Here is a 17,653-nt window from a genome sequence, read left to right as displayed (position 1 = left end):
AACAGGAAGTTTGTTACAGTGTGTGAAAAGCTAGTCTAGCCCACGCATCCACATGGTCAACATTTGTTGAGGCAGCAGTGGGTGTGACACATAACTCATCGAGTCAATGTTGTAGCCCAAGATTAAAATAATTGAAAGGAACTATATGTTGATTTGATTGCACATAAGATGTCTGAATTAAAAATGACTCCTTCTCCTCCTATACTTCTATACTTCTTCATTAAGAACCTGTATTGCCTCAGATATTTCCAACACTTTCAAAGCCAGGGGATTTCTCAGTTGTTGTAGTAGTAACAGTCTGTGTCTTGTCATGGCAGCCACCAGCATAGCTGCAGTGACCTAAGCTCTTTACTTCTTGTTTTGAACTGAGGACTTTATTCAATGAAAAACTTCACTCTGTATGGTATATTTACTTGACAGTAAACCAGAAGTTTAGTTTCACTGATGAATTTGGCATGATGAAGGATAAAAGCTGTTAAGAGTATCTGTCCTGGTTAATGCTACAAGCTACTTGCAAAATATTGAGGCTCACAGCACGAACCAGGAAGGCTTGTAACAGCTTTTCTCACTTATTACATTAAATTCGTCCATGAAACCAAAACAGTGGTTTATTGTTTAGTCCAATGCTTCCTAAATTGTGGGCTGCTGCCCACTGCTGGGCCCTGGGGATACTGCGGGTGGGCCACAAGAGGTCTACTTCCTCGTATAAAAACCACAAACATAATTATGAAAATAAAATTCAAGTTTAAAATGATCATGAAATACTAAGTGTGATATAAGAATGCTTTTTTAAAAAAAAAAAAAATCACAGAAGCAATATACTCAGAATATTTAATTTACTTGTTACCCTTTCAACATTTATGTTGTCTGATGTACAGAACAGGTGTCATGGTTTAACTGGAGTTGAATCAACTAGGGCTGTAGTCAACCAAAGAAAAACTTGGTCGACCAAAATCACATCCAGGCACTAACCAATCGATTAGTTGTTCTGGTTAGAAAAAAAAAAAAAATCACCTTGTTGGGGACCAGTTTAATCCATACAGGTTCCTTACTACATCTGTTTGGTAGTCTGAATGATCCTTAAATGAACATAACAAGCTTTTTGAAGCATTAATACATTTTTAGGCTCATCATGTTGTTCTAAAAAAATACTTGAGAGACGATCAGCGTACACCTGCCTTTGATCTCCATGGTCCCGACACGGTAACTGTTTAAACTCACAGAGCCTAAAAAATAACCTCAGATCATTGTTTTTCATTCATTCATAAATGTAACTAATAACAGGATCACTTGATCTAGCTCGCGCTGTGTCATTTACAAGCATAAAGCAGACAGCGTGCAGCATTTATGTACGGAGGAGAGAGGGAAAAAGTTCGCTCGTTGGAACTTAATGACCAGCAGACCGTCTTTTATAACCTCTGCTTTCTTGTCTGTCTGTACAAGAAGTTAATGCTAGCATGAACACTTTAAGGAGATTGTAAAAGAGAGGATTACGCGCAGCCTTTTTGCCGACAGGTGAAGTAAACTAACCATGGGGGTTGATACTGTGAGGGAGGGCAGAGCAGAGAGACCCAGCAGCGCCACTTCAATACAAACAGCCTGCAAGTTTGTGATGAGTTGAAGATGCGTTGTTTCTGAGTGTTACTGCTGTAAAAGTATCAGAAAATATCCCACTCTGTGGCTCTTTGTGTGCTTCTCTAGCTGTATTTTCCAGAGCTGCATTGCTCCTCTGTCCCCAGTGGTACGTCTCTCTATGTCAGTCAGCTGCGCACTACTGCTTCTACCGCCTGATCACGTTGGGGGAGGGAGGGAGGGGGCGACTCACCAACTAGGGTGATCTTGGTCGGACACAAGCTTTTCGACCAATCGAATGGAAGCTGTCAGCCCTAGAATTACTTGATGATGCTCCATTAAACATTCTACTATGCTGCATTAAATGTTTCAAGGAAACAATTTATAGAGTTGCAATGTACATTTAAAGAGAAGATCATTACTAAGGAAAATATAGATGACTTTGCAGATAACCTATTTGAACAAACAAAAAAATGCTTGTTGCTCGTTAATTGTATGTAAGGACTATGCCAACTCTTTCTTGTAGTGTTGAAAACCAGGCTTTGAAACAGTCTGTTTATAAAAATAGTGACTGCAGCGCACTGAATTTCAGTGAATATACGTTATCACGTGCAGTTTGTAATGAGTATTCTACTCTAAATAGGAAGTGAGCAATCAAGGTTGGCTCATTGGTCCCTCTTGATCTGGAAATACTTAGCGGGGGCCACTATGTTCCAGGGGGGTGAGGGGGTGGAGTTCTGTGTCATGGGGGTGAGCTTGAGTGATTGACCTTGCTGCTGATGATAGAGAATAATCAGTCAGTCTTTGTTTGTATAGCATCAGTTCGTAACCAAAAAATAGCTGAAGGCACTTTACAAAAAGGGGCCCTTGCTCCTCAGAGAGGAATGAAAAGAGGTCAGTGGATGAACATAAGAGATGAAACTGTCCCTAAATTGTAGTGAGCAAATGATAAAGTACAGCTTTTGTCTTGTCAGTCTACAGAATCTTATCCCAAAAGTATTTTGGAACATCAAGATGTTTTTTGGCAAATGTTAGACAACCCTCTGTTCTTTCTTGTCAGCAGTGGTTTTTGCCTTGGAGCTCTCCCATGTGGTTCTGGGTTCTTTTGTTACCTCCTGGATGAATCGTGGATGTGTTCTTGGAGTAATTTTGGTAGTCTGGCCACTCCTGGGAAGGTTCACCACTGTTCAAAGTTTTCTCCATTTATGGATAAGGGCTCTCACCTTGGTTTGCCTGTGTCCCAAAGCCATGGAAATGGCTTTGTAATCCTTTCCAGAGTGATTACTTTTTTTTTGTTTTTTTTTTTACTTGGGGCCAGGATTGTTGGGATAACATAAAAGCAAAAAAGCCTAAAAATAAGTCTTTGGAAGAAAAAAAAGAGAGAAAAAAATGCCCCTGAGTAGGCAACATTTGTCAGGGAACTATTTCAAATGGGAAGTGGTTCCTGTGAGGTCTTAAAATTCTCACCCAGTAAGGAAACGTTTCTTTCAATAACATGATTATATTGTTTAAAAAGAAAATATCCTCCCCACTTAACGTGAGGGAGAGGTTTCAGACTGATTTATCAAAGTTTGACATAATAAAAGTCAAGTCAACTTTATTTTATGACCAAAATTGCTACTTGTTTTACCTCAGGCCTTACCCTTAAATTATCCTAAACTAAATCTCCCCCCCCCCCCAAAAAAAAAAAAAAAAGAAACAACTAACAACTTTAAACCTCCAAAGAACCTCTTAAGGAAGTAAGGACTGACCACAACACCCTTAAACATGCCAAAATCTTAAATTTATCCTCCAAAAACACGCTCCACTGTCCTTGCTACCCAGGTAACTTTGCACTCCTTCAGCTCTGGTCCTCTAATGGGGCATATTGTTCACATTTAACCTTTTCACGCCCAGCCATGCATGTAAGTCCCAAAGTCACCAGCTTCACTGGGTCTAAAAGCAACATGAAACCTGAAAGAGAGGACATTTGCTCCACTGATCCACAACTTAATCCATGATGGCAGTTAAAAAAACAGGCAGATTTAAGAGGGCAGCTAGTTGTTTGCCTTTTTACCAGTTTTGTTTTGCTTTGGGAAAAAGGGGGTTCACACAGCTGAAAATTCCAGTGAAAGCTTAGAACTCAAATGCTCACTTCTGTTGATATTCATATGTTAAACTTTAAATTATGCACAGATTTTTTTAAAATCCAGTAACTGTGTAAACAAGGAAAGTGTAACAACTTGGCAGTATGTCATAACATCAGGGAGAATTGGAGTAACTCCCAAAGAAAAATGACAAAAACCATCCTTGATGTCAAAGTGAAAACAGATTTCTACAAAGTAATTCCAATTAAAAAGAAAATGTAATGTAAAATAAGTGACTGCAAAATTATTCACCCCTTTCAAGTCAGTATTGAGGAGATGCACCTTTGGCTGCGATCAAAGCTCTGAGTGCTGTGTGGATAGTGCTCAATCGGACTTGCAAATCTTGACTCTGCAGTTTCAATCAATTGTTCATTGCAAGTCCAGCCACAAATTCCCAATTCTATTGAGGTTTAAGCTTTGACTCAGCCACTCCAGAAAGTTCACCTTGTTATCTTTAAACCATTTCTATGTAGCTTTCACTGTAAGTTTTGGGTCATTGTCTCATTGGAAAATACATCTTCTACCAAGCTGCAGTTCTCTTGCAGACTGAATCTGATTGTCCTCTAGGATTTTTCTATATTTTGACACATTCATTTTACCCCCTACCTGTACAAATCTTCCAGGATTGGCTGCTGAAAAGCATCTCCAAATCGTGATGCTGCCACCACCTTGTTTGTTTGGATGTGCAGTGTTTTGTGTCAGCCAAACATAGTGTCTTTTCTGATGGCCAGGAAGCACCATTTTGATCCCATCCAAAACACTTTCTCCCACATAACCATAGAGTCTCACACATGCCTTTGGTCAACTGTAGTGGAGATTTAATATGAGTCGTCTTCAACAGTGACTTTCTCTTCACCACTCTCCCATAAAGCTTGAGCTGTTGAGGAACCAGGGCAACACTTGTAGTAGAGTCTGTCCCATCTCAGCTGCTGAAGCTTGTAGCTCCTTCAGAGTAGTCATAGGTGTCTTGGTGGCCTCTCACTAGTCTCCTTCTTGCACAGTCCCTCAGTTTGTGAGGACAGCCTGATCTAGACAGATTTACACATGTGCCATATTCCTCCCATTTCTTGAAGATGGATTTAACTGAACTGAGTTGCTTGGAGTGTTCTTTTGTCTTCATGGTGTAATGGTAGCCAGGACCACTGGTCCAGACCACCAGTGACTGGACCATCCAGACACTGGTGTCTGTATAATACAATTACTTGAGGCACATTTACTGCAATCAGGTGATCCCCATTTCACTAATTGTGAGACTACTAGCATCCATTGGCTGGACCTCTGTTGAATTAGATCAGGCACTTTAAATGGGGGTGAATATTTATGCAGTCACTTAATTACATTTCATATTTTCGTATCACAATAATTAATGGAATTACTTTTTCACTTTTTTACCAATAAAAGGGTAAAACATCAAGGAGGTGTATACTTTTTGAGGCACTGTAGGCCTTGTTTATCAGCCAGGGCAGTCAACACCTATTTTAAACCTTAAAAGTAAAGCTCTATCTAAATTTTGGAAAATGTGAAGTCTTGGTCAAGGTTTTATGGGTTAATGGTGGTTGCATAACTTAAAGGTAATTTGCATAAAACAATGCAATGTATAAAAATATTAATTTACACTTCCAAGTTTATTTAGGGCTCAAATTTCTAAAGGAAATTTCCAGAAACTTTGTACGGTTAGTCTAAATCTACTGCCTTTTTAAGAGTGTAATGTTTTTCATTCTCTTTTCGAGGTGTTCATATTTCCACTGCAGTGCAATAAGTGCTTAGATTGCTCTCAGCGTTTATACTTCCTGATTAAACAATAGCTGACTGTTGTTTGTCACTGGAGCTGTTAAAAGCAGAAGCCTAATGCACTTCTCAAGGACAGACCCTGATACACAACAACTGTGGTTACACGCAGCTCACAAATGTGCACACTTCATGGTCCAGCAGCACTTGTAGCCTTTTTCCCTGCTGTCAGCTGTTCCAATTAAATTACAGTGTTGTTCAAAGCATCTGAATAATACATGATCAGTGTTGTATCCAAGCAGCATTCAACTTTTAATTTAGCTTTTCATTATTTGCCTACCAAGTTTATCACTGCTATTTTTAGACCCTGTCAAAATGTATATCTCCTTTTTTAGCAGGTTTAAAAGTAAAGATGACTTCTTTACTCTGGATATTATGTGAGATTAAAGACTTCTGTGTTAAGTGTGCTATGAAGGGGGGCTATTGTTGTAGCTTTTCAGGAACTGGCAGGTGGCAGATAGAGTTTCTCTTGCAGTGAAAGTCCTGTGTAGCCTGGCCTCTAACAGCTCCATGGGCTCGCTAATGTAACGACAGTAAATATCTCAATTTCCCCCTAAATTTAAGCACGTTTTCCTGAATTTATTTGTCTTTTTCCTCTTACAGCAGGCATTTTTATAGTAGTTACATATCTTTAAAGTCATTCCCAGAGCCGTCGTTTTGATTTTGTTTTTGTCTCATCCCTCAAATAATAGTTTTGTCTGATGATGTTAAGATCCAATGACAGTGTCATTTTATAGGTCAAAAGTTTTCAAGCTCATTTAGAGAAGGAAATCAGTTTTAAGTTGTAAGAATTCCTGCTGTTTAAGCACCAACTGCGTGCTATCTGCTGATAAATTAACCATCTCTTCTTCTCCTCTCTGTCTGCAGCACCCTTTTGTGCGCTCTGTGACGTCCAATCGCCCTCTGCGGGAGCTGGTGGCCGAGGCCAAGGCTGAGGTCATGGAGGAAATTGAGGACAATAGAGAGGAAGGCGAGGAGGACGACGCCATGGAGCTCACCGCGGTACCAAACCTCAATTTTTTTTTTCCTATCCTTTCATTTTCTTCTCAGTCATTGTTTGTTTCTTAAAATAGAGAGGGTAGTCCCTGCCTTTTCAGTAGCTTTATTTTGAAAGGTAATGAAGTAAACAAGTGTGCAAGGTCAAAAATGCCATTTACTATTGGTATGGCATTTGTGTAATGGGAAAAAGTGCCATATTTTTGTTTCTTAGACAATTTTAGTTGAACTCACATGAATACAAAAAGTCATATCTGCATAGTTTTCTGCTTTTACTTCTTGTTCACTCTTTACTTATTAGCTTTTCCTGCTTGATTCTGCAAAAGAAGACAGACCCTATTTTGCAGACATCACTCATAAATCCACAGGGAGAATAAGATTAGAAAGTGATATTGTAAATGAATGCCTGCCTCATGCAAAAACAAAGGAACAGAAACCGGAATCCTGACATTCACCCACACCCACACAGGGTTAAATATAAGTGCTGCCCTCTGCCTTGGTCCTGTCCCCTCATAGAGTAAATTATTTAAAGTCAGACATTGTTCTGTGACCCTTAACTAAAGACAGAGGCTGCACAGTGAACTCGTGTTTAGAAGGATCTAGAAATGCTGTTATTTACAGGAAGCTGTGACCTTCTAAAAGTGTTAAATATGGATGTTTTCCTCTCTGAGAAGACAAATGTTTAACCTCTTATGTCTTCCTCTCCTTGTGTCAACAGTTAGTGCAATGGCATCAGGATTTATTAAGGTGAAAGCTTTTCTGCTGGGTGGTGACAAAGCACTTTGTAACTAGGCCAAGTATTCATTTTTCATTGTGAATTTGATAAAGATTGTTGGATTAGATTTGAATAAATAGGTGGTCCTACTTTCATTATGCGCCCAGTTCTGCTTTTTTCTGCTTTGTTAACAGAAAAAAGAAACAAACTCATGATACATCTTTTCTCTGTGTTTAAAGTTATCCAACCTAAAACTTCCTGATGAGGCATTAAACGCGTATTTTTATATTAGCTGACTAGTTTAGATTGACAATTTGCAGTTAACGCTGTATTTTTGGCCTTTCCCTCCCTCACAGAGGTTTTTCCCCTCCTACCCAGTCAACTACAGTATGCTGTCATTACAGTTACTTCATTGTCGCCACTGGCAGGGCAGCCCTGTCCTACACTGTTGTATATTGACTCAAACAGCTACAAGGCCTTGAAAAACCAGCCAAGCTGTTGCCTCACTCTATATCCTCTGCATCAGGCAGACAGAGAGATGCACAGAGATGTTTACTGAGACATTAGAGAGGCTGGGCCTACCCATAAAGATATCTATGGTTTTGTTTACCTTCAGCTGAAGACAGGGGAAAGAGAGAAATGTTTCTGGGAGCAAAAGTACGCTGCTCACATTGACATGTAGCTGTGCGACATAACTCTGAAATAACTTGTATATTAAATATAAACTTGAGAATCCCCAAATATAGTATTCTCATATCTAAAATAACTCTCAAACATGTGTTTTATTTCTAGGATATGAAACAGTCCTCTTTCTGTGAATTTACATAGTTGATTTAAATGTAATTTTCTGGTTTGAGTAATATCAGTCATGTACTGTCTATAATATGTGCTTAAAAAGATTAAGATTGTTTATTTTTTGGCTGGGGTAAACATGAAATCCAACCAATAAAAGTCACCCCAGAGCCCACCTTAAAAAGTCTGGATCCACCCCCGTTTTTAGTGTCATAAAAAATGTTTTTAGGCCATCTTGGCAGGTCATGATGTAAAACATTAAAAGTCTTAGTCAGACTTTTTTTTTTATTGCATGGTATATGCAGGTATTTAAAAAACTTAAAGAAATGATAAAAATGTAAAATAATGTCTTCACAAGCCATTTTTAGCCCTACTTATTTTAATTTTTCTTTCATACTTTATAGAAATCGCTCTATATCTCCATCAATCTATCTCATGGTAGTAACACCATTAGGACTTTTAGTTCATGGCTGTCAGTCATGATTTACACAGGCTTTGTAATTATTAATGTACTTATTGTAGATTAGATATCCATATCTGCTACAGTGACTAACAGGACTGACAGCATTCTTACTAAAGTTAAGTGTTAGGTTAGTTTCCTGATAGTGAGACGCCTGAAGGACTTAGCTTTTAGCATTTGGACTAAAACCCCAGTTTGAAACATTAGATATCGTTGTATTTTATCACATTGGGTACAAACTTTCAACAGCATGCAAACTTTAATGTGATTGTGCTCTTGTGAAATTAGAAACACTTTTTATGTGCACCTTAGCTTGCTGAACAATGAACCAAATAAGCTCCAGTGAGAAGTGCTAAGCTTGTTCTAGTTTGCAGCTAGATGCTAAGCTACTGCATAATTGTGGATCTTTAACATCCAGTTTGACTTCTTTTCTTCCTCGTAAAAATAAAAAGTGTAAGCATCTTTTAGATGTTAACAATGTTGTTGACCTAAAAAAGGACGGAAAAAAAATTAGCTTAAACATTTGGGGGGACCAATCATACCAAACGACTGGTCAATGTGCATGACAATTCCTCTCTCTCCTTTGATTCCTTTAGTCTCCAGGAAAGGAGCCATGCCAGACCAGTCAGACCAGTTTGGAAGGTGACCAGTCCCCGGACACCCCAAGCCCGACCACATCATCCCCAAGCCCACCAATACCTTCACCCAGAAAAATGTCAGAGCCAGAGTCCCCAACAGAGGAACAGCCAGGCTCAGTCATGGTGGTCCCTGTTCCCCTTCCACGGCAAAATCCCCCACCTAAAGCTCAGGAGGAGAATGAGGATAAACTCACCGATGAGGCAACCATTGAGTCAGAGAAATCTGAAAGCGAGGTGTCGACGAAGACTTCCAGCTCAGATTCAGGGATTGAGGATGGAAAGATTACCCCAACACCGGAGGTGGAAAAGGTACTTTTCTTAGGTTTTAAGCCAAGTTCAGACCAAAGATTCACAATGAGGCAAGTTAAACTTGCAACTGTTTGCAGCTAGCATGCCTGCCTTATAGATGCATGTAACTTGTAGGCAAGTCCGCTCATAAGCGGGGATAAAGGGGAGAGCTTTCTGGTGCCCTTTCAACAGGGCGGCCCATGGAGGTCAACAAAATCATGGTCAATTGTAAAGAAAGGCTGTGATAACCATATTTTTTAACCTGAATAATAGCCACTGAGAACAACAGAAGTTGATATTTATTTTTTTATTAGTAATGTTTACAAAGTGAATAGGCACATTGATCTAGAATTTGAAAGTAGCACAAAAGGCACTTTTATGAGTTACAAGTAGCAAAAAAGAATTGTGAAAATGGATAAAATGTGGCAAAAGTAGTTTAGAAGTGGCTAAAAATGTATTGAAAGTCTCAAAAAATGATAAGATTGGCAAAAATGGGTTAAAAGTAGCAAAAACTTGGTGAAAAAGAGTTATAAGGGGTATTAATGGGTGGAGAAAAACCAGCGTCTGCGACGCAGATGTTGTCAGCTGCCCTGACTCAAGTTACAACTATTCAGTTTACATAGCTGCAACTGTCCCCAGCAGCATTCAAATCAGTCTTGTTGCCTCACTTGTTCTGAACTAGGGCTTGAAATTCAGAAAATAAAATTTCACCTGTCTGTTTTTTAGCTATAACATGATTTATGTTAAATATTTTTCAAGGTTGCAGAGGAGACCACAGAGACAGAAAAGCCCTCATCGCCTCCTCAGGATGAGGCTTCTGAGGAACAGGTGGACATCATTATTGACTCATCGGAATCAGAAGTACCAAAGATCCAGATGACACAGGAGGAGAACGATGTCACAGTAAACGGAGGCATACCAGCTTCAACAGCTTTAACTCCCACACCTACCACAGCTCCCTCAGTTACTCCCACACCGGTACCTACACCCCGATCTGGGCTGAATGGAAGCCTAAACAAGGGAACGCCAGAGCGGTCTTCGACAGGAGGAAACTCTGAGACTGTCTCACCATATAGCAATGGAGGGGTCATCACCAAACGGTCATCTTATTCTGGCAGCATGGCGTCAGAGAGCATGGACATGTCAATCAACAAGGAGATCATTGCAATGTCTTCGAGGGTGAGTCACAATGAAGTAAAACTTAAAGAAACACTTATGTTAGCAGAGTTAGCAACTTTATCAACCTTATACAGATATTCCTCAAGTCTTCTTATAAAAATATCACTAAAAACTGCTTTGAATATTGTTTTTTTTTTTGTTGCAGTAAGGAGGACTTACCCCAGTATTTAGACATATCAATTTTTTTTTTTTTTTTTTTTTTTTTTTTGAGAAACTGTGTCTCTTTTAGGGAATTAGAGGAGTACTAGAGTGTAAAGAGGTACAGAGACAACTCCCTGCCTCTGTAGGAAAACCCCTCCTTGGAAAAAATATTTCTCGGCACCCACAGAGGAACTGAAAGTGCATTGTGTTGTGTTTTGGGGTGTGGGTGTTAACTATCTGAGACAGAGGAGAGCCTGTCTTCCATTAGGCTTGCAGTGCACATTACATAAGGAGAAGATGCAGAGTCTGTAGCAGCTGAAGTTGTCAAATCCTAAAAAGTTACTTTGAAATGCTTAGTGGTTTCAGTAAATAATAATGAAGAAAACCCCACAAAAATCCAAAGTCCAAAATATTAAATTTTATCATAACCTCTTGCCCATGAAACTAATAAAAACAGGGTTAATACTGATTTTGAAAATATCAGTTCTTTGACCTTATACAGTTAGGTGTAATAGATGACAACAGTACATTTACCACATAACAGACAATAATCTACTGTCATATGATCATGCAGCACAATTTGCTGATGTGCTTGTGTTTGTCAACAGGGCCTATATCATCAGATACCAGTGTTGAACAAATCTGTAGGTGCATTCCTTGTTTTTGGAAGAATATTAAATTTTAAGAAAAAGCATGTTGAATCAGGATCAAGTGTAAAAAAAATTCTAAAACACAGGATTTATAAAGCCACCAGTAATTCCTGAATGCTTTTATATGTTTTGTCTTTCTTTACTTTTTTGCTTTCATTTTGTTTTTAGATCCAAACTTAGTATAACCTCTGCAATAATTGCATTGCTAACTTCCACTTACTCCTTTTTCCTTTGTAGTAGGGGTGTCAAACTCATATTGAGTCTGGGGCCAGATTTGCTTTAATGAGACGTCCGTAGGGCCGGGCTATTCAGGCCAGGAATGTGAAAGTCAATCGTTGATTCTGAATTTGGGCCTGACCTAAGAGCCTAACAATGTTAACATTTCAACATAAACTGTCAACCTCATTTTCACCATTAGTAAAGTATGAAAAAAATATAAATAACACTGATAGTAAATCATTCTGGGATGAAAAAGTTAAAATCATAAGTTTAAAGGCTCAAAGTCTGAGACAAAGAGTCAAACTTATTTGTTCAAAAGGTCAAAACACGACATTTAAAGGCAAAATAATGGTTTTAAAAGGCAAATACATAGAAAGTCCAAATCACAAGTTTAAAAGGTAAAATATGACTTAGAATGTTAAATTGTGAATCTTGAAGATCGAAACATGAAAAAGTCAAATCATAACTTTAAGTCAGAATTGTGAGATGCAAAATTGAAAATATGAAATGAAAACATTAATTTCTTTACCCAACTTCCTAACTTTTTATCTAACTGCTTTTACTCTTTGCTTTTTCAAATTTTCCCAATTTAACAAGGACATTTGAAATTATCAAGGTTAGGTTTACAGATTTGGAGGAAACCTGCAGACCTTATACTGGTGGGCCAGTTATAATAGAGAGATCATATGATCTTGCGTGCCAGATATAACAGTACCACGTGCCGGATTTGGCCCCCAGGCCTTAGGTTTGACACCCGTGCTTTATTGCTTCACTGACTTTTTTTGCCTTTATAGCACTAAAGCAACTTTTACAATTTTACATCACTGTTACACAACCCTGCTCAATAAAAGAGCTAAATTATGTTAATTTTATTCTGCTTATTTGTTAAAATGCCAGCTAAACTATATGCAATAACAACTTAACTATTTATAGAGTAGGTTAGTACATTTAATATATATGATACAGTTTGAAAATCACAATATCCAAGGAGACATGAGATACGTCAGATGAGTGAAAAAGGTAAAAAGGAATGCATTTTATTACTATTAATACATAACTGAACCTGGACATTCATCTTGAATTAATTAGGTAACAATTAAATACATGTCAGTGTGTCTGATGGAGTTGAAAAAAAAACAAATATGATTGGCATAAAAGTCATTTTTTGGAAGAAAAAGAAAGGTAAAATAAAGAACCTTTTCCTATACACAACCTTGGGAGGTTGAGGTGAGTCCAGAAAATCACTGATCTACAGCACTCTGCAGGAACAGCATTTTTCCCCTTTTTAAAATTTCTCCTGCAAAGATTTACAGTGATCAATAGATTAGATTATAAAAGAAGGTAGGGTATGATTTTTTAACAATACTTCTTGTCATTTACTGAACAAAAGCAAAGAAAAAAAGACTACTTTTTTCACCAGTGTTATTAAAATTGGCACAAACAGAAGGTTCCTCTCTATAGCTTTAATAATTCCCGTTTTTTTTCTTAGCCTGATCGTCCCAGAGAGGAAGTGAAGTAAGGAAGCTGTTGGGAGTGAAGAGAGAGAGCATTTTATCATCAGACACTTAGCCTTTCTGCAACAAAATATGCAACACTCTCCCATTCATCATGACCAGTGGTGCCCTTTGTGTGGGCAAAGTTCAGTATTCAGCAGACTGAATGGGAGTTTCTGTGCAGCTCATTGTTGCTCTGCAGCTTCTGGATGCTTATGGACTGAGCATGATAGACAGTCCTCCACACACAGTCAATAGGATTTCAGTTTGTGGTGTGTTAAGTTTTTCCAGAACAGATTATTCAGCAGCCTGCAGTCACCGTGAATAGACTATCTTTGTTTTTCAGACAGAGGGACACTCACTTTAGTGTATTTCTACATCAGTGTGTACATGAAAGCTATGTTTGTGTTTGTTTTTTGTGAATGACATAGGAAGTGCAGTCACGTGGAGCCTCAATCTCGATAACACAGCTGAGCCACAGAGTGACCCACATGTCCTCTGATTATAGTGCCAGCATGCACTTAATAACACATTTAAACACACAGGCACATGGATTTATTGCTATTGTAAATGTGTCAGCCAGCTGGGAAGAAAATAAGCGGTACAGAACAATGCAAAAGCATTATCCAGTGGTTGGAACATCTCACAAACTCTTACGTTGTCCATTTTTTGAGTATTTAAGATAAGGAACAAACAAAAACCGTCCCCACCTTTACTGTGGTTTCCTCCTTTCCTGAACTTTCTTCTACATAAACTGATTTTCAAACAGGAAATTATAACATTGGTGGCTTGAGCTAAGCTGTGTTTGCAGAGTAAACTGTGTCCGATCAGTTTAGTAAATATTGTCTGTGCTGGCAGATTTAGGTATGGAATATAGGAAATGTAACCAGACAACAAGAAGTGAGTTGTTAGCCAAAACACTTTTGTTTTTTTTTTTCTGCAAGGTCACCTCACTCTCAAACTAACAATTCAACTTTGATTCATTACTTCCTTGGATTGGCTTGTGCAGTCCTGCTCTCAAAAAAGAGATTTATTCAACTTGGATCACAGAGTAAAAAGAACAAGGTCATTCACTTGTTTTTGTTCTGCTGAAGATAAGAACTGAGATAACAAATAAACTGCCCTACATTTGAAAAAGTTAATCTGAGTTTTTGGGCTTTTGAGTTCGTTTTTTTCCCTAGGGTGTAAAGTAAAGTCACGTCATTCTTGCTAGATGAGGTTGTGTTGTCAGACACTGTTACTTCCTGGATGGCGCTCCCAATGATGGTGACAGATGGAGCATCTTGCTGATTGTTACAGTAGAACCAGACAGACAGGAATATTAATGGCTTTGTCAACACACATTAACCCACAGCTGCCTCTCGTTAAGCCAGATACAAAGAAAAATACACTGAAAATTGCAAAAGAACTAACTGCACTTACTTCACATGTGAAAGTTTGTTGTATTTATATTTAAAACCAAGCATCTTAGCCTTATGCTGCTTTTCAACAATGAAGCCCCCGTATTTGATGACCCTCTGCAGCCAGACTGCCTTAGGTTTGACACCCGTGCTTTATTGCTTCACTGACTTTTTTTGCCTTTACAGCACTAAAGCAACTTTTACAATTTTACATCACTGTTACACAACCCTGCACAATAAAAGAGCTAAATTATGTTAATTTTATTCTGCTTATTTGTTAAAATGCCAGCTAAACTATATGCAATAACAACTTAACTATTTAAAGAGTAGGTTAGAAAAATACACTGAAAATTGCAAAAGAACTAACTGCACTTACTTCACATGTGAAAGTTTGTTGTATTTATATTTAAAACCAAGCATCTTAGCCTTATGCTGCTTTTCAACAATGAAGCCCCCGTATTTGATGACCCTCTGCAGCCAGACTGCTTTGACTTTAACTCCTACTAGCAAAACACAAAATCTGTAACAAAATGACATGTTTGATGACAGAGTTTGCTTTGTGTTACATGTCTCACTGCTAATTTAACCACTGATCTCTTAGATTGGCAGTTTGGTAGTTAGTCACTAGTTTACAGACATGCTGTTGAGTTTTTCTGTAGCTTTAAACAGAATCTGACGTTAAGGGCAAGGATAGATTTGTCTTGTACTTTAGGTTTGATTTAATCTTCTTTTTGTAAACCTTTGCCCCTCTCTGTCTTCCTCTCAGGACTTCTCCAGTAAGACTCTGAAGCGAACCAGGAAGTTTGTCATTGATGGTGTGGAGGTGAGTGTGACCACCTCCAAAATCATCAGGGACGATGAGAAGAAGGACGAGGAGATGAGATTCCTGAGGTAAGTGGAGGAACCCCTATAAATATATAACAAAAAACATTTTCCTAACTATTAACTGTCTAGACAAGTGACTTACATATTTGTTCTCCTTCTCATATTTAATGGTAAAATGATCTGTTTTTATTCTCTGAGGTCTCTTAGGGGTCTCTCAATGATAAGTGGCCTGTTGGACGCTGCTTTTACTTCATGCACTATTTCAGGCATCTTTCTCTCTTGGGCTTTAGCCTCCTGAGATACAAATATCCAAACTGTTATGGAAAAAGACTAATTTGGATTAGGTTTTTTATATATATAAGTAGTTATGGAAAGAAAAGAGGGGAAAGATGGCTAAGGTTGGCTGTGTTTGCTGTATGGAGACCAGATAAGAAGTATCTCTTAAGACTAGCATAGTCAAATAAAACAGAAATGACTTAACCTTACTTTTAAATAAACAATGCATTTGAGAGTAAATGTCAAACAAGTTGCACTTCTTTTGAACTCGTAGTAGATCCTGATGCTTTACCCCTGCCATCTAGTGGTGGCAACATGACATTGCAGATTCAACAACAGTTTTATGACCAAACCTTGGGCTGATGTTTCTTTTAATGTGTCTTTAATTTTTGTTGGATAGATTTAAAGACAGCAGAGTGTCAATATATATTTAGTTTCAACATGCATATCTTATTAGTTAATTTGTGCTTTCTTGTAAGAAAAACAGGTATCCAAAGGAACAATGTCTGGCCATATTTGGCCACTTCTGCCTTGAGTACAATAAAGATTTTTGGAAATAATTAACCCAAAACATCAGAGGGCAGCCTCCTGCAAAACACAAGGGACAAACATGTCTTTTGCTGTCTATCAGTTGTGGACACAACACTGTAGAGTCTTAAAGCATTCACAGTATTAACTTCACTTGAAGTATACATTAAAATGTTTGTTCTTATAAGTTTTTAAAGTAAAGTTGTGCTTATATGTGTAAAAATTCTGTTTTCAGGCGTCAGGAGCTGCGTGAGCTCCGTCTGCTGCAGAAGGAGGAGCACCGTGCTCAGGCTGGTCTAAATGCCAAACTGGAAACACAGAGAGAACAGATGCACAGACGCTTTGAACAGGAGATGCATGTGAGTGAAACACTCAATTGTTTTGTTGTCAGGCCTGCCAATAGAATTTGGCGGGCCCCTGAAAAACTCAGTAAAATGGCCTGCCCCAGTGGTGATTCATCGATGCTATCAATATATGTGTTAGATCAGTAGCAATGGTGTTGGCATCATTTCTAATAATTGCCTCATTTTGGAAATGAAAAAACATGTCAAGCTTTTATTAGGTTCCTATTTTGAATTTATTTATTTGTGCTCATTTTTTATCTTTTTTTTCGCCACGTTTAACCCCTTATCACTGCTTTTTCCGGACATATTTTACCACTTTTTTGGCACTTTTTTGCACGTTTAGACCTCTTTAAAAAAATTGGGACACCTATTGCCTTTTTTCCTCCTATTCTAACCCATTCATGCCACCAAAACAGTTTTTACCACATTTAACCCACTGGCAACAGTTTTTGCCTCTTCTTGCTTCTTTTAACCCATTCTTTCCAATTTAAGAAATTTATGTCACATGTAATCTATTTTTGCCTCTTTTAACCCATAAAGACACCTTTTCACCCCTTTTCACCACTTTGCCCACAAATACACCCATTTCTGCCACTTTAAACCCATATTTGCCACTTGATAACATATTTTTGCCAATTTTTTCTGGTTCTTAATTTGTCCTCTGTCATCCCCTTTGCCACTTTAAACTAACTTTTGCCATTTTTTAAATCAATTTTTTTCTCTTTCAACCTACTTTTGCCATTTTGACCCATTTTCTCCACTTAATGACCCATTTGCACCACTTCTTTCTGCTGAACATTGCCTCTTTAATCCCATTTAAATCACTTTTTGCTACCGTTTCACCACTTTTTCCTGCCCATATCTGCCACTTTTAAACATGTGTTGCAACTTTTTTACCCTATTCCTTCAACTTTGCATCTTTTATCCCCCTTTTTGACACTTTCTACCGTTTGCCAGCTTTCAACCATTTTTGCTTTTTTAACCCTATTTCACCCACCATTTTACCCATTTCTGCCACTGTTATAGATCCTATATTGTTTTATTAATTTTTGCCAATTCTTCCTGCCCCCTTTTGCCATCTTTGCATTGCTTGACCCCTTTCGCCACTTTTAACAACTTTTGCTAATTTTTTAACCTGTTTTGCCTTATTTAACCCAATTTTGCTACTTTTGTGTCCCATTTTTTGCCACTTTCTTATCACTTATCACAACTTTTTTCTGCCC

The 17,653-nt window shown here is 38.1% G+C and overlaps 1 protein-coding gene across 1 annotated transcript in view; it reads left to right on the top strand.

The window, feature by feature from the left end:
• The window catches only part of stk10 (serine/threonine kinase 10), a 68,099-nt gene that overhangs the window by 45,065 nt on the left and 5,381 nt on the right, over window positions 1-17,653 (top strand). Inside the window, exons 8-12 of the mRNA XM_041801328.1 lie at window positions 6,354-6,488; window positions 9,046-9,396; window positions 10,135-10,554; window positions 15,224-15,348; window positions 16,322-16,445. Coding sequence (XP_041657262.1) covers window positions 6,354-6,488; window positions 9,046-9,396; window positions 10,135-10,554; window positions 15,224-15,348; window positions 16,322-16,445 — 1,155 coding nt within the window. The remainder of the gene's footprint in view (window positions 1-6,353; window positions 6,489-9,045; window positions 9,397-10,134; window positions 10,555-15,223; window positions 15,349-16,321; window positions 16,446-17,653) is intronic.

This window comes from Cheilinus undulatus, linkage group 12 (genome assembly GCF_018320785.1).
Source record: "Cheilinus undulatus linkage group 12, ASM1832078v1, whole genome shotgun sequence".
NCBI lineage: Eukaryota > Metazoa > Chordata > Actinopteri > Labriformes > Labridae > Cheilinus > Cheilinus undulatus.
This window is presented reverse-complemented; position numbering and strand designations above follow the sequence as displayed.